Source organism: Protomyctophum parallelum (assembly GCF_964188405.1).
Source record: "Protomyctophum parallelum genome assembly, chromosome: 8".
Lineage (NCBI taxonomy): Eukaryota > Metazoa > Chordata > Actinopteri > Myctophiformes > Myctophidae > Protomyctophum > Protomyctophum parallelum.
The window spans coordinates 1,243,134-1,264,795 of NC_139703.1; the positions used below are offsets into that span (position 1 = coordinate 1,243,134).

Genomic DNA, 21,662 nt, shown 5'->3' on the forward strand with positions numbered 1-21,662 from the left:
GTTGCAAAAATACTGCAGATTAGTATTTTTTTAGTCTCTCCCCTATGTCTACTAAATGTAGCGTATTTGAGCGCCGAAGTCCTGAGGTCACTCGCTCATCAATTGTGGTGGACAATCAGTCAGTCATATTTGATCTGTTTCTATAGCGAAAATAAGGCAGCAGTAACATTTGCATTTTCTCTCAGTCAGTTGATTCTTCATATCCATATGAGTGAAATGGCCAGGATGATTTGTTTATTTTTCAAACGCAGTTCTAAAAAGGTGATCTAAAATCCCCCTATGGGGATTAAAATGCAAATACAAATGACATGAACCTGTGGAATTAGCGCCCTCTACCAATATTGACGTCAGACTTCTGTGCTCTATTTGCGACTGCAAGTCGCATTTACTATGAAATTGTGCATTTCCCGTCAGTCAGTCAGTCAGTCAGTGTATCACTCAAAATCCCCATACATGGGGAAAGCTCCCATATATGGTCACATGACATCATCAGGGATGGATATCCTTGATGTCATAGTAAATGCGACCTGCTGTCGCAATTAAGCCCATATATGGAGACCCCTGAAGTCATCAATATTGGCCAGCAACTCTCTCAAACCCTTAGGTCTGGATATATGACAGAACCTGTTCTGACATTCCATATGTTGATCCTTCCCCATCCATCCTCAACAGGCCTGGAAATTAAGGCCCGGCCCGCCTGGGCCCTCAAACCCTGTACACTCAAGACACCGCCACCACTGCCACCCTTAGATCTCCATATACTGTATGAAGCTGACCTGTTCTGACAGATATGTTGATCTGACCTCATCAAACCCTGTACACTAAAGACACGCTCCATATATGGCCAGTACATAATTCATTCCATATGTTGATCTGACCCCCCCATGCCAAAGTGCAAGCGCTCGGCCAGCAGTCTGCCGTCACCCAGGCGGATGCGTGCACGCGACCTCGCCGCTTCTCGCCCTCAGGCGTCTTACTAGTAGTTGTACATTAGATTTGTGTTGCAATCAGTTGCAGCCGTTTATACCGTACTCATACAGACAGATATACAGTACATACATATGTATACAGTCATACATAATGTATACAGTACATACATATGAACAAACAAACACACAAAGTCACTTGTAGAAGCGGCTAGCATCTTTTAGAAAATAAAATGCCCTGGTATTTTGTTTCCTTTAAAACCTTGAAAATGTACTTTTCATTCTGATACCGATAAATAGGAACTTAAAAGTATATTACGCTAGTTGCATTGATCCAAGCCAGAACACAATCGATTGGTTGATCATTCTAATGAACATTTTCTACGTGGCCCACCCATAATATAACCTCTTCCGGCTGCCGTGTTAAGTGGACAGAAGGGTGGGCCCCGAAGTGGTCTCTGATCCGGAAGAGGTTGGGAAACAATTTGCACTGACTAGACAGGTTTCCCCCGACTTTGTTTTTGCCATTCTTTCTTTTTCCTGGAATCGCCCAGCGATTTCTGTTCTGATGAGATAACCCAGGAAGGGCCCCTTCCCAGATCAAACGTGACCCTTGACCCCCACCAATGCTCCGCGGCATTGTTCCGTTCCGGACGGCCCGCCATATGAGTCACCGTCAGCCTCCCCCCCATGCACCGACCGACCGACCGACTGATCGTCGGAACAATGTCATCAATCCGCCTTAACCCGGAGGGGTGGGGCTGAGGGAGGGGCTTCACTGAGCTGGCGAATTTACGGAATAGCACGTGTTGCCCTGTTATAACCCTGAGCGTGCCGTTTATTTAACTCTGAGTGTGTACAAAATGGAATGTACTCAAAGTATGCATAGGGGTTAATGCATGTTTTGTAATGATAAACATCTACAAAGTAACTAATAACAAAGTATATTTTACTCTGATATGTAGTGGAGTAGATAGTAGTAGTATTGCAAAATGGAAAACAAGGTAAAGTAACAATTCCCATAGTACAGTACTTGAGTAAATGTACTGCTGGTTATAGTTACCATTACAGCCATAGTGCTTGCTGCTTGGAGAGTGAATGTCCCTTTAAAAACCCGTTACGAGTCCGTTTATGCACTCTTGGAAGTTATAGACCCATAAAAGGGTCCATTTGTATACTCTCAGAGTCAAATGTGAGTATATCTCCCACCCCTCAAAAAGGGTGGAAAAAAATATCAAGGAAAAAAAGGCGGTAGTGGGCATTAGGAGTGAGTGAACACAGCAAATGAGATGGGGAGGCTCCGGGGGAGGCGTTGTCACACAGAATAAAGATTTACCTTGATACAAAAACGCTTTGAACAGACAGAAAACAACACATAATTGCCCCAGAGAGGTTAGTATAGGCCCCGACCTCATAAAACAACAAAAGATATTGCTCAGTGAAATGTGCATTTTTCATCCAGCCATTCCCCAACAAACCCCCCCCCCCCCCCCCCACCACCTTTGAAAACGCTGGCTAAGCGGGGGGAGGGGGTTGGGGTGCTTTAAAACCCATTTGTCGGAACTCTCTCATACAACCATTCCCCGAAATGAGAGTTTCCCTGCCCATCTAATCCAAAGGTAAAGCGCTATATAATATAGGACACAGCCACTTCCATGTTCACGCTGTAATTACAACAAAGCTCAAGTTGGTAATCTGCATAAAGTGACATGTTGCTGAACTTGTTTCTTTTTACAAGGATGAAGGATACTATGTTCAAGGAGCAAGCTTGGCAGTAATGAATGTTTTCACATGTCTGTTTGTGGGTTCTCATCATAGCAATTACCTCATTTATTTACACTATTTTTGGATCTACTGTTCCGGGGTGTGAGTTAGCATCAACCTTCCCCGAGAACTGCTAGTATTCAAAGCATATTATGCTTGCCAGGAATAGAGGAAGTTGCATTATTGTCTCTGTCGGGGTGCCGGGGTGGAAACCTCACATGCCCAAAACGGTTACTTTTTAGGATTACAAATAAATAAAATAAAAATAGCAAGATTTTTGAAAAAAATAAAAAAATAAAATGGCATAATGTACAAGCTCTACAAAGCGCTGCAATGCAGTGTTTTGAGGGCTTGTAGATTGGCTATTGTCGCCATGTGGTGTGAAGTACAGTAACCCTGTCATACAACAAATAGAATAGGGCGTTCATGCATTAAGTGTTGATGCAATAAATCAAAGAGCATCATGATGAGAAATGATCGGTGAGACTTCGTTCAAATGATAAGAATGATAGAAACCTTTAATAGTACCTCTACTTCACTTTAATTGTAACCTTGGAGATGAATTCAAAATAAATCCATAAAGAAAATTAAATATTGACATTGACATGATAATGAAGTAGCAAATAAATACAAGTAATAATTACACAAATATACACAATGAGACAGACTAATACTGCCATTGGAAGTGAGAGGCATGGAATTGACTTTATTTCAAGAGCCTGTTGGTCAACTTAATTTGGTACACAGCCAAATCCTGAGTGTTAAGTATTAAAAACATGTTTTACTCTTAAGTGGGTCCAATTTAACACTCTGGATTTCAGTGTGTGTGTGTGCGTGTGTGTGTGTGTGTGTGTGTGTGTGTGTGTGTGTGTGTGTGTGTGTGTGTGTGTGTGTGTGACTATACTCCACCACCTTACTGGCCACTGGCACAGTACAGCGAGGAAAAAAAGAGTCGGGAATGAAATGATAAATATTCTACATCGCAAGAACCAACATTTTGGTGGAATTGTAACGTACGCCACTGTGTTGTGTAAAACCAGTGGTTCTCAAACTATTTTATAATTAATATGCATGGTAGGTGCAAGATTTTGTGCCTACCATACAAGACTTTTCTGCACCCCCACCCTTCCTTACTCTGAAAATATAGCCTACCTACATTTAAGATGCTACATAGTTTTATCCCAATATGTATTGTATTGATTGTTTTACTGATCGAGAACAATGGACCAGACTGAAAGCAACCCCCCAGGGACTTTTTGTGTTATAATAATTAGCATAACCTTTGACTGTTAACCTGCACTGTTAACAAACTTAATAAAGTATTCAATCAATCAAAAACTACGCACTGCGTCGCACTGCATTGTGAGCTTGAGATCTGATAATTAGGGGTTGTATAGGTGACGGAGTTAAGAGTTAAACATATTTTTATTTTTATGCTATATTAACAAACCTCGCTTGGGGAACACATGCAACCAACTCAAGGACCACTGGTGGGGATCCCTGGAGCCCACATTGAGAACCACTGGTGTAAACACAATGTCGTACTTTCGCTGAATCGAAAGTAGCCAAGTATGATTTAGGTTTTTTTTATATACGTTAAGAGACATGTGGGAGTCATTAAGGTTTTTTTTGTTTTAGTGAGCGATGGTGTTGGGGAATAAATGTGCTTGCTGCTGGGTTAACAGGCCCTTAAAACAAGGTGTAATGTCAGGAGGAAATATTTATGACCATGAAGAGGCAGTCAACTGGGTGGGCTAACACAGGCATGATACACAGGGATATTTCACATTGAGAGCACTTCTGGGGTTCATTCCTATGTCTAATCAGGCTTTTTGGGTGCAACCCAGACTGTTTTAAACGTTGTTTGGTTCTGGGGGTCGGGGGGGTTCTGATATGGATATCAAAACCCAAATACTGAATGAAGCAACTTAAAAAAACTCTGGGGTGTGGAGTTATCCTCACGAAAGAGGTTAGATGAGCCCAGAAGTGTGATTAAGTGAAAATAACCCTATACCCACAGATTCTGGATGGGTTTTCACTATCCCCACTGATAAACATGTTCTGATAAAACAGATTCTGGATGGGTTTTCACTACCCCCACTGATAAACATGCTAAGCATTACGAGGTAGAAGATGACATATACCCTGGATCTGTACCTACGCTCCAAAATCCTCAGTGTTCTTTTTAACGGTACACTCGTGAGGGTCCATTTGGTTCCATTTTTCTCTGAGTTAAACGTGTTTTTTGTTTGTTTGAGGGGAGCTAGCCCCGCCAACATCTTTTGAAATCACGTCGTATGGCAGCCAAGTCTATGGACTTTTAATGTGTGTCACTTTTAACAAACTAATGTTTGTTTAGGTCACTAAATATGATGTCACGTGGCAGCCAAGTCTATGGACTTTTAATGTTTTTTTTTTTACAGCAGTTAAACATTATCCTTTTTGTTTTGTATTTCTTCAGAGATGGGAAAGTGACCAATCCCTTTATAAATGCAGCCTTATACTGTAGGCCTGATTCAGGGAAATATTAATAAGGACCCTTATGCAACAGAAGTGTTGCGATGTAGAGTGGAGTGTGCCATCTAGTGATGGCTGAATGTTATCCGTCGTAGTGCACTTTTAAATTAACACTCAGGATTTTACAGTGCAGGGCTATTATTGACTGCATTGGATATACTAGTTGACAAGGTGGTTTGGTTAATCTTGAAAAAAGAAAAAGAAAAAACAACATCCAGTGAAGGGGAGAGAGCGAGAGAGAGAGAGAGAGAGAGAGAGAGAGAGAGAGAGAGATGCGATAAGGGGGGGGCAATCGTAACAAAGATTGAGGTAGACACATTAAGCCTAATTCATGCTCCATCGTGCAATGGTGTTGTGCGCCGAGAACGACCGAGAATAGCCAAACTACAAGCTAACAACGTTAGCTAGTGTTAGTCAGTGACTCTGGTGAGATAGCTTCGGCCATTCTTGCCGTGCGACACTGTCATGCAACAAAGATGAATCAGGCTTTTAGGTTGGCTCAGCGAAGGAGCTCCATATACAAAAGATACTACTGTATGAACTTCCCCTGTGGTTACAGGTATCAGGTGTTACAAAAAAATACAAATAAAGAAAATTACAGCAGGGGACATTCTCTTAAAGTGAAGCATGTTGATGATGATGGATATATGAACACACTTAAAATATTGTTTAATCAAATCTAGGACATAGATATCTTTGTAAGTTAAAATCAATCAAAAACTGCTCATAGAGAAAACAATAAAGCAGAATATACAAACAAATTGAGTATCAAAATGCAAGGTGCAACCAAACACCCGACCTTATATTTTGATTTGGAAGTGTTTGATATTTATATATACTATATCTCGTGTCTCCCTTGTTTTGCCTAAAAGCACCATGGTTGTACAGGTTGTTGTGGTTAATGGCTAGTTGAGCTGAGTTCCAAGTGAGGTATTGTTGAGCATAGCATAATTAGCAACAGTATTTACAAAGCAAACATTATCTAACACAATATATAAATATAATTATATATATATATGTATATACTCACATCAAGCACCTTTGGAGCAAAGACCTTACAGCAAATATCTTTTAAGTCCACGCTAATGAAATTTGGCTATTGTGTCTAATTAGCAATAAAACATTTCCGTGAAACACTTTATTTTACGGTCCTATTTTAAAGTCCTACTACAGTACGTATACTCTGAATGTTGTCGTTTTGTCTCTGTAGTAAATAAATGATCTTGGGGCCATTATTTTTCGCCTATTACAAGCTATGTAAAGTAACTGCAAAATAAAGTGTTACATTGAGATTAGTAACTTCTCTCTAAACAAACCACATGTGCCTTGAGACAAATTGAATTATTGATACAATAGCCAGTTGAGCGTGTGTATACAGTACATATATATACTGCATAGATACTATATTGTCTTTGTTGGGTGTTAACCTCATGTGCCCAAAACTGTTACTTTTCAGGATTCTAATTCAAAAACCGCAAAAGTAGCAGAAATGTGGCGCGAAAAGACGCGTTTCGAGAGATCTGCTACTTTGGATGCTTTTGTGTGCCGCTGTAGTATGATCAAGTAGGGCATTCATTTACAAAAAAAAAAAGGTTAGAATACGGAGAAGTGGTTTCTGCCACGACACAATGGAATACTGTATATACAATACTTAAAAGTATTCCGCACAAATATAGTATATAGCATGTAGGCCGGTGCTTTCAATCAGCGTTCACCGTGGAATGCCTAAACGTCATGTGTAGCACCAAAAAGAATTGTGGTAATAATGGGTCAGTCTTTGGATTACAAAAACAATGCATTGCATATTCCTGATATACAAAAGCATTCATCATCATTCGGATTTGCTATGAACAATTGGCTAGGGGAGGGGCAAATACAAAGAGCTAAGACACACTCACTTTTTAAAGGTTAATGCTATTTACAAAAGATAAACAAAAAAAATCTCTTAAGTAATAAATTATCTTTTAAAAACAATATCTTACAAGCTAACTGTGATGTTTGACAAGGACCAACAGCGGCTTTGTGGCAACTAGAACAAGACCAAAATAAAACAAAAATCCTTGTAGTCACAGCTGTCAATGTAGCATTTTGGAAGTGTTTTTTTTTACTTTGTACAGTTTGGCAGAGATTGTATCTTTGTCATTATCTTTGCTTGTTAAGTGCAACAGAAATACACATATTCCAATTACCACTAAACTGTTGGCGACCAATCACTGGTCCCAGAAGAAAGATATGGGAGGGGTTGGGTGGAATATTGGGGAAGGGGAGGGGTGGGGGTTTTGGTTAGATGTGAGGGAGCAGAAAGAGGAGTGGGATTGGTCCAACATGAAATAACTAAACTGTCATCCCGCCCTGTTAAGGACTTGTTGTTCATGCTTTAGCAGTTTAGCAGTCAAACTCCATTGTGAGGTGAAAGGATGAGATTAAAAAATAAAAGGGTATTAGAACAGTGGTTCTCAAACATTGTTTTTCCAAGGACCTTCATAACTCTCTGAGCTGTAAAGCGAAATATAATCGTCTCTGTCGGGTGGAAACCTCATGTCCAAAACTGTTACTGACTCTTTCAACTAGTTCTGAAAAAGCTCAGTCCGAAAAACAATAGTTTTTTTTCCCGACATCGGGGAAGGAGCATTTATTTACCTTTATTAGGGTCCATTTGGTTCCATTTGAAAATGCTCTCAGAGTTAAATGCCTGTTTAAGGGTCAATTGGAAACCCCAAGGAACCCAGGGGGACCTGTTGTGATAAGAGATAAGGCTGTCCCCTGGGGGGGACGGAGGTAGTTCTAAAATAAAGATGGCTGACTGTATAAACATACATCCCACTTCTGACACCATGTACTATTAAGATATATTCAGAGAGACCGGTATGTAAGTTTATCAGTCAGACATCTTTATTTTTGGAACTACCCCTGTCTCCCCACGGGGCAGCCATATGCATCTCTTACCACAACTTCTCCCCGGGCGGGAAGCCCTACTTTTTTGAGAACCACTGGTTATAGAATATGGTTATGATGAGCGTACCGAGCTCCAGGGGTCTGTGCTCCAGTGGGGGCTAGACGGGCATGACTGAGTATTGCACTGCTCGCGATCCGGCGGCTTGTCCAGGATCTCACAGCTCACGTCGTTGAAGCGCTCGCCGTTGGGCCGCTGGCACACCACCAGCCTCGTCTTTATCCCTCCCCCGCACGGCTTGGTGCACTGCAGGGCGACAGGAGGAGTGTGTAGATAGAATGAAGAGGGTGTGTTGTGTAGCGGCGTTCATTTCGTCGACTAAAAGTAAGGTGAAAAATGTTCGTCGACCACCTTTTTGACGTCCAATGCGTGGCCTTTTTGAGAATTATGTGGCATTCATATGGCAGCCAAGTCTATAGACCTTTTAACGTTTGGGTAGCACTTTACAATAACGACCCGTTATAAAGCATTTATAAATGTTTATAAGCAGTTTGTAGACTATTAACAAATCATTAAAGGACAACTTTAGTTTTTTTCAACCAAGGCTCATGTTTTAAGTTGTTATTAGAGAAAGTAAAAGATAAGTGTTAATATTTTTTCATTTGCTGCTTTCTTTCGTTTTAGGGATTTTAGCTGTTTTTGACAGGGGGGCGGGGGCATTCGAGCATGGGCCTAAATACGTATTTTTTTACAAAATATTATGGCGATTTATTTTTTTACTATTTACTATAGTCCTGATAAACCCCAGGAAATTACATCTGGCCACAGAAGATCACGAGATCTACTGAATGTGAAGGTAGCCTACTGTGGGAAGGCTTATACTGTGTGTATAGGCTCAATATGTCAGTTTGTCACATTCAATAGATCCTGTGATCTTTTGTGGCCAGATGTAATTTCTTGGGGTTTATTAGGACTATAGTAAATAATTAAAAAATAAATCGCCATAATATTTTGTAAAAAAATACATATTTAGCCCCATGCTCGAATGCCCCCGCCCCCCTGTCAAAAACTGCTAAAATCCCTAAAACGAAAGAAAGCAGCAAATGAAAGAAAATGAACACTCACCTTTTAGTTTCTCTAATAACAACCTAAAACATGAACCTTGGTTGAAAAAAACTAAAGTTGTCCTTTAACAACCTGTTTGTTGACATTCGTAAATAATTACTAAAACCGTTATAACTATGGTTACAAATCATTTATAAGGTATTAGTAAGTAGTAAACTATTCATTAATAAGCCATTTATATACATCTGTAAATGATTATTAAATCATTTGTAATGACCCATTATAAAGCATTTATAAACGTTTATAAGCAGTTTGTAATCTATTAACAAATCATTAACAACCTGTTTGTTTACATTTGTAAATGATTACTAAAACCTTTATAACAAATTTACAAATAATTTATAAGGTATTAGTAAGTAGTAAAACTATTCATGAATAAGCCATGTATAATACATCTGTAAATGATTGTTAAATCATTTGTAACTGATGTTATATAATATATACAAGCTATTTGTATATTTGGGAAATGTGTTTGTTCATGTTTAACATATACTTTGTAAAACATTCCTAAAATATCTATAAATCCTTAGTACATGTTATGTGCCCTAAAGTAAAGTGACGACAGTTCATCATTTACAACTGTCTGTTAATGTGTTTGTTCACGTTTAACCCTACATTTTATGTTGAAGATGTTGTGTTGCATTGTGGGTAATCCTCAGTACAGAGGAACTCCATACTGACGGTAAGATGGTCTCCTGTTTGCATAGTGTTATTCAGTAACATTTGTTTTTGTATGACATGGTATCATATGACATTGTTTATTTAATTGTTTGAAAAACGGTTAGCATGTTAGCTAGCTGTTAGCACAGCTGTTAGCTGTGCTGTGTAGCCTGAGAATTCACTGACATGGATTATGACACAACATACTCCATGTCAGTGAATTCTCATGTAAACATGAGTGCATATCTGGCCACTTATATGAAGCTTAGATGTTTGTAATTAATTTGTTTGTGCCTGAGCAAACAGGATACCATCTTACCCTCAGTATGGAGTTCCTCTGTACTGAGGATTACCCACAATGCAACACAACATCTTCAACATAAAATGTAGGGTTAAACGTGAACAAACACATTAACAGACAGTTGTAAATGATGAACTGTCGTCACTTTACTTTAGGGCACATAATTACATGTACTAAGGATTTATAGATATTTTAGGAATGTTTTACAAAGTATTGTAAACATGAAAAAACATGAAAAAACACATTTCCCAAATATACAAATAGCTTGTATATATTATATAACATCAGTTACAAATGATTTAATAATTATTTACAGATGTATTATACATGGCTTATTCATGAATAGTTTTACTACTTACTAATACCTTATAAATTATTTGTAAATTTGTTATAAAGGTTTTAGTAATCATTTACAAATGTAAACAAACAGGTTGTTAATGATTTGTTAATAGTCTACAAACTGCTTATAAATGTTTATAAATGCTTTATAATGGGTCATAACAAATGATTTAATAATCATTTACAGATGTATATAAATGGCTTATTAATGAATAGTTTACTACTTACTAATACCTTATAAATGATTTGTAACCATAGTTATAACGGTTTTAGTAATCATTTACGAATGTCAACAAACAGGTTGTTAATGATTTGTTAATAGTCTACAAACTGTTTATAAACGTTTATAAATGCTTTATAACGGGTCATTATTGTAAAGTGCTACCAACGTTTGTTTAGAGCACTTAGGACAAATCAAATGGCAGCCAGGCCTATGGACTTTTAATGGTTGTTTAGGGTTAGCAGTTAAACAAACATTGACGACGTGAGACGGCAACTGGCCGATAGGAATACAGTAAGCACCTCACTTCACACAAATGTGTTTTTTTTTTTTTACATAGTGCTGCTTTAACATTGTATAAAAAAAACAGCAGCTAAACCATTAAAAAAAAAGAAAAAAGAATTGCATTGCCTCTCACCTCTCCCCAGTTGCCGTAGACCCACTGCGGACAGGGTCCCGACTCACAGCTCTGCTGTTCGATGGGCCTGGTGCGCTCCTCACAGTTGTTGGCCGAGTAGCCATTCTCGTCCTGGCACACCACCACGCGCCTCTGGAAGCCCCCTGCACATGTGCTGGAGCACTGGAACGTCACAGAAACACACACAGAAAGTAAGCAAAGCAAAGCAACGTTAGCATGTTTACCCAGGGTAACTGGACTAAGCTCAAGAACTTGTTTACAGCCAGGCCCTGCTCATAGAACATTTCATGGTAGGGGTTCAATGCCTTGCTCAAGGGCACTTCAGCGGTGGTCATTTTAACGTGCCGGTCCGGGGATACGAACTAGCGACCTTCCTATATCAAGACCGCTCGGCAAACCGTTCAGCCACCGCTGCCTCTACAGAACACAGTCTGTCACACCTCTCACTCCCCAACACAGCGCAATGCAAGCTCTCTTCTGGGGACCCCGGGCACAAAAAAAATTCAGATGGGGGTCCGCGACGTACACAGGCGAATGTTATATCAATTTGGGGGTGTTTGACCCCGAAAAGGTTTGAACAATTTACAATTCAGGCATTTAAAACTCAGGACTGTGGAGTGTCCTGCAATGGCATGAAATAGAAGAGACGGTATTTCAGAGTATTTTCTTTGTAGAAGTACCGTTTAACGCAGAACAATTACTTCACGACAAGGTGCAATGTAAACACACAAATATGAAAATGGCAGCTGCCAAGCACGTTGCTTTGCATACAGTCAATTACATCCAGGCAGACTTCAGACAATAACGAATAGGCGACACTGCTGCTTTAGGATATAAACACATTAAAAAGATTGATGACTGACAACTATGTGCACACACACACACACAGTCACACACCCAAGACACGAGCAGAGCCCCCGCTCCGGTGGAAAGGCGCCAGTTCACAGTTGACAATACGACGAGACAGCTCAGTAAAGCAGAGCGACTCCTAAGCGTTGTCTTATGGCGACATTAAGAAAGACAATATCCTCTGGACAGAGGAAGGAAGAATCACCCTGAAATAGATCTCATCATTTCCCAGAATTCTTTAAAAAAAAAAGAAGAAAGCCCAGGGTTATTTTTGGGGATGGTAGGAGTTGATCGCTAACCCAGTTTTACAAATAGGTGGCTGAAAACAATGCAGAGAGGGAGAGGGCGAGAGAGAGAGAGAGAGAGAGAGAGAGAGAGAGAGAGAGAGAGAGAGAGAGAGAGAGATTTTGCTGCATTTAAAACGTGCTGAAAGTGAAAGTGAATTAGGTGTGTCTGCAGGTTTAATATATTATATATAAATCTGTGCTATTGAACACCCTTACAAATATTGACCCAATGAAAAGCACTTCTGACTAAACCTCCATCTAACCACCTAACTCCAACTCAGGGTTATTTATCCTTCCAATCAATGATGGACAAAACAACCATCTCCACATTAATGGTACAACAATCTCCTAACTCCACTGAGGCAACAATGTGTTGTTTTAAAAAACATTTCCTGAAAATGCAATATTTTGGACATAGTTGGTTTCTGCCCCGACAGCAGATATATTATTTACTAAAACACTTGCCTGCCATATAAAACTGGCACTGCAACTATAGCTCTGCTGATCTTTGTGATGATAACAAGTGGAGAAGACATCAGGGGTTTCCCTTACCGCTCCCCAGGGGCCTTTCCTCCACTGGTGGGCTCCTCCGCCGTGCCCGTCGGTGGCCGCGGGCAGGTTGTTCCTGTGTCCTCCTCCTCCGCCTGGCGAGGGCGGGTAGGAGCGCGGGTCGCTGGAGCGCGCCGCCGGGCACTGCGACATGGCGCAGTCCTGCTCGGTGGCGGGGCGGTCGTCCATGTCGCACTCGCTCTCGCTCACTTCCTGGTCGCTGAAGTTGACGCACTGCACCTGTCTGGTGGTCTTCCCCTGGCCGCAGCTCACCGAGCACTGATGACGCACACATACACACACACACACACACGCACACACGCACACGCGCACGCACGCGCACACGCACACACACACACACACAGACCAAATGATCAGAGATACATTAGAGTTTCGGGGTCAGAGCTTCAGATCAGAGATACAGGTTTTCATGCCAGAAAACAGACCCCTCAAATGAATACTGCATAGTATTTGGCCACGGATGAAGCCTGCTATCTGCAAAAGCATTAAAGTGAAAAGACACAGAAAGAAATGTGCAATGGTGCACATTATACACATACAAAATGGCACACTTGCACATAGTTTAAATAAGAATTCGCCTCCTACACGTCTGCTCTCCCAGACTCCCACAGTCAGACTCTACGTCTTTGACGTGGAAAAGTACAGTACAGTACAGTACAGTACAGTACAGTACAGTACAGTACAGTACAGTACAGTACAGTACAGTACAGTACAGTACAGTACAGTACAGTACAGTACAGTACAGTACAGTACAGTACAGTACAGTACAGTACAGTACAGTCAGTTCTGTATCTCTGCACAGAAACTTGACCCAACAGACAACTATTTCTCTTCAGAAACCAAACAGATTCCGCCACCAAGCACTCCCTGCTGCAACAATTATCTGCTCCCCCAATGACCCCCATCCTCCCCCTCTGTATTGCAACATTGAGATCGTCTCTGCCGGGTTACTTTTCAGGATTAAAAAAAAAAGAAAATAGCAAAAGTAGAAGATCGACAAGCTCAAAAGAGCCAAAACGTGACGCGTTTCGAGCTTGTAGATCTGCTACTTTTGATGCCTTTATGTGACGCTGCGTAGTATGATCAATACGGTGTTAATTTTACAAAAGAAAAAAGTTTGATTATGGAGATAAGAGGTTTCTGCCTGACGGCAACGATATACTAACTACTAACTAGACTGTGGGCATCGGTATACTCGGGGACAATGCAACTGCAAGTTGGGAATAATGCGTGCCCACCCGGTTATGAAATACCCATGACCCGTTACTCGGTCAGAGTAACACGACCGAGGTCGCAGTTAAGCCCATATGGAGATCCCTGATGTCATCAATATTGACCAGCAACTCTGACCTCAAACCTCAAACTAGGGATGTCCCTATGGATCCCAATACCACAAATTCTGTAGAAAGGGAGTCTACCAACGCGCCTCAAGCCACAAATTCTGTGTTATACTTGATTGATTGACTTGATTGATTGATAAAAAATGGCCTGTTAACCAGTTTTCAAGATTGTTGAGCACAGACGTCAGTATAGCATTACAAAGTTAGTACAGCACATGTACATTGTACATGAACAGCGGACACACGATCTTCACGTCAAAACACAACCTGCCCAGCACGGAAAAAAACGATCAGTGGCCAAAGACACATCGCTGTCTGCCTCTGTTCAAAACGTACGTTTGTGTGTGTGTGTGTGTGTGTGTCTCTCTCTCTCAGATCACACTGCGACACAGACGTGTGGCGTTAAGACGCGAGACAAGGCACAGGCGGGTCGGGCTTCTACACTAGTGCATCTCCAGTTAGAAGCTAGCATGGTGCTCTATGCTGTCTAGAGTCTAGACGTCCAGTGAGAAGCTAGCATGGGGCTCTATGCTGTCTAGACGTCCAGTAGGAGGCTAGCATGGGGCTCTATGCTGTCTAGACGTCCAGTAGGAGGCTAGCATGGGGCTCTATGCTGTCTAGACGTCCAGTAGGAGGCTAGCATGGGGCTCTATGCTGTCTAGACGTCCAGTAGGAGGCTAGCATGGGGCTCTATGCTGTCTAGACGTCCAGTAGGAGGCTAGCATGGGGCTCTATGCTGTCTAGACGTCCAGTGAGAGGCTAGCATGGGGCTCTATGCTGTCTAGACGTCCAGTGAGAGGCTAGCATGGTGGCTCTATGCTGTCTAGACGTCCAGTGAGAGGCTAGCATGGTGGCTCTATGCTGTCTAGACGTCCAGTGAGAGGCTAGCATGGGGCTCTATGCTGTCTAGACGTCCAGTGAGAGGCTAGCATGGTGGCTCTATGCTGTCTAGACGTCCAGTGAGAGGCTAGCATGGTGGCTCTATGCTGTCTAGACCAGGGGTTCCCAAACTTTTTTGGACCAGGTACCCCTTTTGGGGTAGCTATTTTTCCAGGTACCCCCTCATCCTCGCAACACAGATAACAATATATTTACAACCACAAGCAGTGTTTCCTGCAGGAAAAAGCTTTGGCATGGTGCTGGGCGCAGGCCGCACTGGGGCCTTCTTGCGTCGAACATTTTGATTAATTAATTAATTTGATTCAATAATTAATGAATAAGATTAATAAATTAAGATTGATTTGTATTATTGCTCTTGTATTGCTATTGGAGACACTGGGGGGACACTGGGCAGGCACTGGGGAGGCACTGGGGAGACACTGGGGAGGCACTCGGGAGGCACTCAGGGAGGCACTGGGGAGGCACTCGGGGGACACTGGGGAGGCACTGAGTGGACACTGGGGAGGCACTGGGAAGGCACTGAGGGGACACTGGGGAGGCACTGGGAAGGCACTGGGGAGGCACTGGGGAGACACTGGGGAGCATGGGGAGGCACTCAGGGGGACGCTGGGTAGGCACTGGGGAGGCACTCGGCTGGTCACTGGGGAGGCACTCAGGGGGACACTGGGGAGGCACTGGGAAGGCACTGGGGAGACACTGGGGAGACACTGGGGAGGCACTGGGGAGACACTGGGGAGACACTGGGGAGCATGGGGAGGCACTCAGGGGGACACTGGGGAGACACTGGGGAGCATGGGGAGGCACTCAGGGGGACACTGGGGAGGCACTGGGGAGGCACTGAGGGGACACTGGGGAGACACTGGGGAGGCACTGGGGAGACACTGGGGAGGCACTGGGGAGGCACTGGGGAGACACTGGGGAGACACTGGGGAGGCACTCAGGGGGACACTGGGGAGGCACTGGGGGGACACTGGGGAGGCACTCAGGGGGACACTGGGGAGGCACTGGGGAGGCACTGGGGAAGCACTGAGGGGACACTGCAGGAGGCACTGGGAAGGCACTGGGGAGGCACTGGGGAGAAACTGCAGCCACTGGGGAGACATTGGGGAGGTACTGGGCAGACACTGCAGGGAAGACACTGGGGTGGCACTTGGGGAGGCACTGGGGAGGTACTGGACATTTCATATCACACACACACCATGATTCACAAGCCCCCTCAAAAAAAAAAAAAAAAAAAAAAAAAAAAAACGTTTTTCTTTTTTTTTCTTCTTTTTTTGAGGGGGCTTGGGTACCCCCTGGCTATGCGTCGCGTACCCCTAGGGGTCCGCGGACCCCACTTTGGGAACCGCTGGTCTAGACGTCCAGTGAGAGGCTAGCATGGTGGCTCTATGCTGTCTAGACGTCCAGTGAGAGGCTAGCATGGTGGCTCTATGCTGTCTAGACGTCCAGTGAGAGGCTAGCATGGGGCTCTATGCTGTCCAGACGCCGGCAGTGTTTACACACTGTGCTCAGACGGAGAAGGTTTCAGAGCCGCAGTGATATTCTATCACACTGCTGTTGACGTTGCACTGCGCAGGTCACGCAGGCCATGAGAACGATAACAAGGTTTTTTCGTCATACTATATATTACCGTGTCATATTTTGGAGTGCGTTCAATACGTGCAATAAATCACCAGTGAGATAACTTTCTACACTTTGTTGTTGCTGCAAGTTCTCTGTTCTCTGTGTCTACTTGATTTGTTGTGGGTGTTTGCGTGTGCGTGTGTGCGTGTGTGTTTGCTAGTTTAGCCTCTACCAGTCTACACAGAAATAAATGTGTATATGTGTGTGTGCACGTGTGCACGTGTGCACGCGAGAGGCTACGGCAAGTCTCTTTGGATCATATGTGGTCATGGGATGAACTCCTTCTTATTTCCTGCTCGGGGTCGATGAGTGTTTTTGGCATGAAGAGGTGTGTGCGCGGCTGCGCGCACGCACGTGCGTGTGTGTGTGTGTGTGTGTCTGCGTGTCAGTGCATGAGTGTGTGTGTAGTGACCAGTGCTGTAGTCTGGCAGAGCAGTATCACCATCACTATGTTTGATGAGAACCATCTGTAAACAAGACTGCAGACCCTCACCGGAGCCCCTCCCCTAGCATCTCTCAGCCCCTGACCTCTCTCTCGCTCTCAAACACATGCGCGTATACATGTACATGTGCAGTCGCACACACAGATACAGACACAGACTCACATTCACGCATGTGCGCACACAGACACACACATGCGTGCAGACATGTACACACGCACGCACACACCAATTTGTGTTGCGACACATGCAGACTTTCAGCTGATTTCCATTGACTATTATGTTCATTCTCTAACCCAAACCTACTACAGTAATCCTAAACTTAAACCTAGACCTTAACCTAAACCCAGGTGATTTTGTTATCACTTTCAAGCATGTTCCTCATCGTTGTATTAGTCAATCACACCAATGATTTGCCGTGCATGCAACTCCTTGCAACATGCAACTACTGTACTTTACCACCATTAAATCTCCAATGGCAGTTGCAAGGAGTTGACCTTAAAACTGAGTAACAAATGACAACTTTTTACATTTCCAGGGTGGCGTGCTATGAGCTTTTTTGAATTTTTTGAATAATCTTGAAAATGTGTGCAAATCCTTTATATATTATGCATAGAAATGTCGCTAAAAGACCCTGTGAATAAGTAGGTAGTAGGGGCTGCTGCTGGCCCATGAGACATTCTTACCGAGGTCCATTCCAGAACTTTCCACTGTCCACAGGCCACCACGGAGCACACCTCCCTGGCGGGGGGCTTCTGGAGGTGGGCACACGCCGACTCTTCAGCCACGCCGCCCTGGGTGTCACGGCAGCTGACATAGCGCATCCTGGTCCCTTTACCGCAGCTGGCACTGCACTGTTGGGAGCAAACATGAGACACCAGGTGAGAAGGAGCAGTGGAACATAATCTCTAGTCTCTGTCGGCTGGGAACCTCATATGTCCAAAACTATTACTTAAAGTCCAAAACTATTACTAAAAAAAAGCTTGGGGTCTTTCCACATACGTACATACATACATAGGGACACACATAGCTCCATAATGGAGCGGAGGCACTGCTCAAAAATACGTTAAAAGATATTTTTAGCGCTGTGGGCCTTAAAAAATAAAGTTTTATAATAGGGACAGCCCTACACATAGGGCGGGAGAAGGGGGGTGGTGTGTCACCTACGTACCTGTGTCCAGGACCCGAACCTCCACTGTGTTTTGTGGACCTGGTGGGAGGGGACCTTGGCATCCGGTGAGACCGGATGGCTGCTGGGACACTGGGTCGACTCACAGTCCTGGTGGAAGGAAGGAGTCACAGACAACGGCACATGCACTTGTAGATCAGCGGCTCTCAACCTTTTTCAGGCTGTGATGCCCCCAAAAGAATCCCTATTTGAACTGGGGACTCCTCGCCCTGACAAGCACTCAATTACATTTAGTTTGACTTAAATATTGTGAAAATAGCGGATCTACAAGCTCACAACGCCATCACAGGAGGGTGATAAATCTGTGAATGATTGTTATTAATTTATTATATAATATTATATAATCATTTTATTTATTATAATAATTTCTTATATTATTTGACAATTTGGCCAAAGTTTGGAGTATAGTTTGTTGATTATTCTTTTGATGCTGTGAGTTTTTTTTTTTTTTTACTTTTTTACAGTTTTGGGGGTATTCAAATGTCTAAAAACTAAAAGTCATTACATTGATACTACTTGACACTACATTACTGTCACCTGGGGACCAACCCAAAATCATGTGGGGATTGTGATACCGATAACTCAAAGTAATATGCTATGTTACATCAAACAAAACAAAAAGAAGAACATAAAATACTAGCCTTCAATCATCTTGGGCCAGTTATTTATGGCCCAGTCTTTTTTCGTGTGTGTGTGTGTGTGTGTGTGTGTCTCGTGGGAGATGTTTTATGTTTCCCGTCAGCTCCCCCCCCCCTCCCCTCACCTTACCAAAAACAATGTAGTGCGAGGGTCCTGCTCCTAGCCCGTTCAAACTATGGATTGTGGCGTTAAGCCGCTGAGCGTAAATCGCTGATCCCTGTCATAACAGGTCATAGTGGACAGCTATCCAGCGCACCAATGCCAGCGCTGGCGCGGTTCACAAACCCCTCCCCCGTCGCCCGCCCACCCCCTCTTCCTCACCTTCTGTCCACCACCGCCCCCCCCCTCCCCTTAACCCAAGCCCTCTGGTGACCTTTGACCCCTAGCCTGGTCTCAGGGCGGCAGGCGAGGGAGGGGGCCGCGGGGCTACGTTTGTGGGCTCCACATTCCACACTTGGCCGCCGCGCCCCCCACCCTGGCGGAAACAAGCCTCCACTCTCTAGCACGCGGGTGCTTCACACACACACACACACGCTGCCACCTCGCTTTCCGTCAAGTGCGTTCTAAACAGTCAACAAACCAACATACAGTATATAAGTGTATACAGGGTATCTCTGCACATTTCTAAAGTTACAATCCGATGACTTTTAAAGACCTCTTTCCTACCAAACTCGCCAAATGTTATGGAAGATAGACGCAAACATCGATCTACAGTACGAGCTTATAGTTCGGCTATTTCTACTCCACTCTCTAGCACGCGGGTGCTTCACACACACACACACACGCTGCCACCTCGCTTTCCGTCAAGTGCGTTCTAAACAGTCAACAAACCAACATACAGTATATAAGTGTATACAGGGTATCTCTGCACATTTCTAAAGTTACAATCCGATGACTTTTAAAGACCTCTTTCCTACCAAACTCGCCAAATGTTATGGAAGATAGACGCAAACATCGATCTACAGTACGAGCTTATAGTTCGGCTATTTCTACACAGCATTCATCTGTGGCACCGAGTCAAACTAAAAGTAATGCCTCAACTACAACTCCTAAAAAGTTCCCATCAGGGTGGGGAGTCTGTGTCGGTTCAAATATGGTTCTTTTTGGGGGGTCGCGGCCTGAAAAGTTTGGGAACCCTTTCTCTTTGTGTACCCCCCACCCCCCACCACCCAGCACGGAGGTGGTGGTGGGCCGAACGAGGGCCGGGCGGCATGGTGGCCCACTTCATGGATGGTTGGCTAGAATCACAGTGAGGTGAGGTGACTGGCTTCTGGGTCACTGCCTCTGCCGGTCCCCAGGCACCGGAATTAGAGCTGCTAAGGGGGCTACGGGGGGGCCTCATTCCCTCCCAGTTTGCATGCTCAGCCCCTCTGAACATGGCTTTTAACGCCCCACCATGCGCACATCAAACATGTGTGTGTGTGTGTGTGTGTGTGTGTGTGTGTGTTAAGTAACCCATCACATAGCTGTCTCACTCTCACTCACTCTCTAACACAGTGATTCTCACTGAGACTTTTTCATGTCAAGGACCCCGTACACTGATATGTGTACGGGGTTGATTCAAGCCCCCTTGACTGAGGGATGGGTAAGAAGAATGCAGCATGAAATGTAGGCAACTATCGTCTACCACAGTGGTAATGACATTTGAACAGGGGGGACCCCCACCACCCCCCCACCCTGAGAAGCACTTGGAATTGTAAGAGTTGAGGTATTACATTTTGTTTGACTCAGTCAGTTCCCACAGATAGATATTAGAAAAATAGCCGATCTACAAGCTCACAACACCAACGATGGATCTGTGAACGATTGTTAATAGTTAATTTAGGCCCTGGAGTCAAGATTCAGGAGTGGGTAAATGCCTGGTGATGTCTATCAAAGATCTCAAAAAAGGTGTTTGTGAAAGGTTCACCTTATTAAAGGGAAACTTTACCCGTTTTGCAGCCATATCTTATTTTAATGTTTTTTGGGAGACAACAAACACTTTCCTGGGAGTTTTATGTCGGCATTATGTGTTTTTAGATATTTTAGTATTTCCATGTGTCCATGATGTCATGGACACATGGCAGTGCACCAAAACATTATGGGAATTGTAGTCCAGGAAGGAAGTGAGGCCACTTTGAAATACTAAAATATCTAAAAACACATATTACCCACATAAAAACCCACAGGAAAGTGTTTGTTGTCTCCCACACATCATTAAAATAAGATCTGGTTGCAAGCGGGGTGAAGTATCCCCATTCTGACCGGGCACCCATTTTGGTGTTGGCATCATGTTATGCTTTACCTATTGAAAAATAGCAGATCTACAAGCTCATATCGCGCCACCGAGTGGCGCGATACGAGCTTGTAGGTCTGCTATTTTTGAAAAAAATCAAAGAACGACTGACATTTTTAGAATCTGATCTCAGGTCAGAATGGGTTCGTTAGACCAGTGTGTGTCCGGCGGAAACCTCGTATGAATCTGATCTCAGGTCAGAATGGGTTAAGTTTAGGTGAAGATCATACCTAGCATTCCCACCTCAGGAGGGAAACGAAGCCTCCATCACGGCCTGATGGTCCTAACTGTTACAAGATGTTCTGTTTGGGTAAAACCTCACGTCACCGCAGAGGAAAGCCTGGTATTCCTTCTAAAACCGAGCCATGTGATCCGCTTTGGAAAATA

At 43.5% G+C, this 21,662-nt stretch overlaps 1 protein-coding gene across 1 annotated transcript in view; it reads right to left on the reverse strand.

The window, feature by feature from the left end:
* Nucleotides 1-3,224: 3,224 nt before the first annotated feature.
* adamts9 (ADAM metallopeptidase with thrombospondin type 1 motif, 9) overlaps nt 3,225-21,662 on the reverse strand; it is a 64,177-nt gene continuing 45,739 nt past the window's right edge. The window contains exons 24-28 of the mRNA XM_083771927.1: nt 18,344-18,451; nt 17,859-18,026; nt 12,852-13,127; nt 11,164-11,325; nt 3,225-8,406 (exon numbers count right to left, since the gene is read on the reverse strand). Of these exons, the coding sequence (XP_083628053.1) occupies nt 8,215-8,406; nt 11,164-11,325; nt 12,852-13,127; nt 17,859-18,026; nt 18,344-18,451 (906 nt within the window). The 3' untranslated portion in view covers nt 3,225-8,214. The remainder of the gene's footprint in view (nt 8,407-11,163; nt 11,326-12,851; nt 13,128-17,858; nt 18,027-18,343; nt 18,452-21,662) is intronic.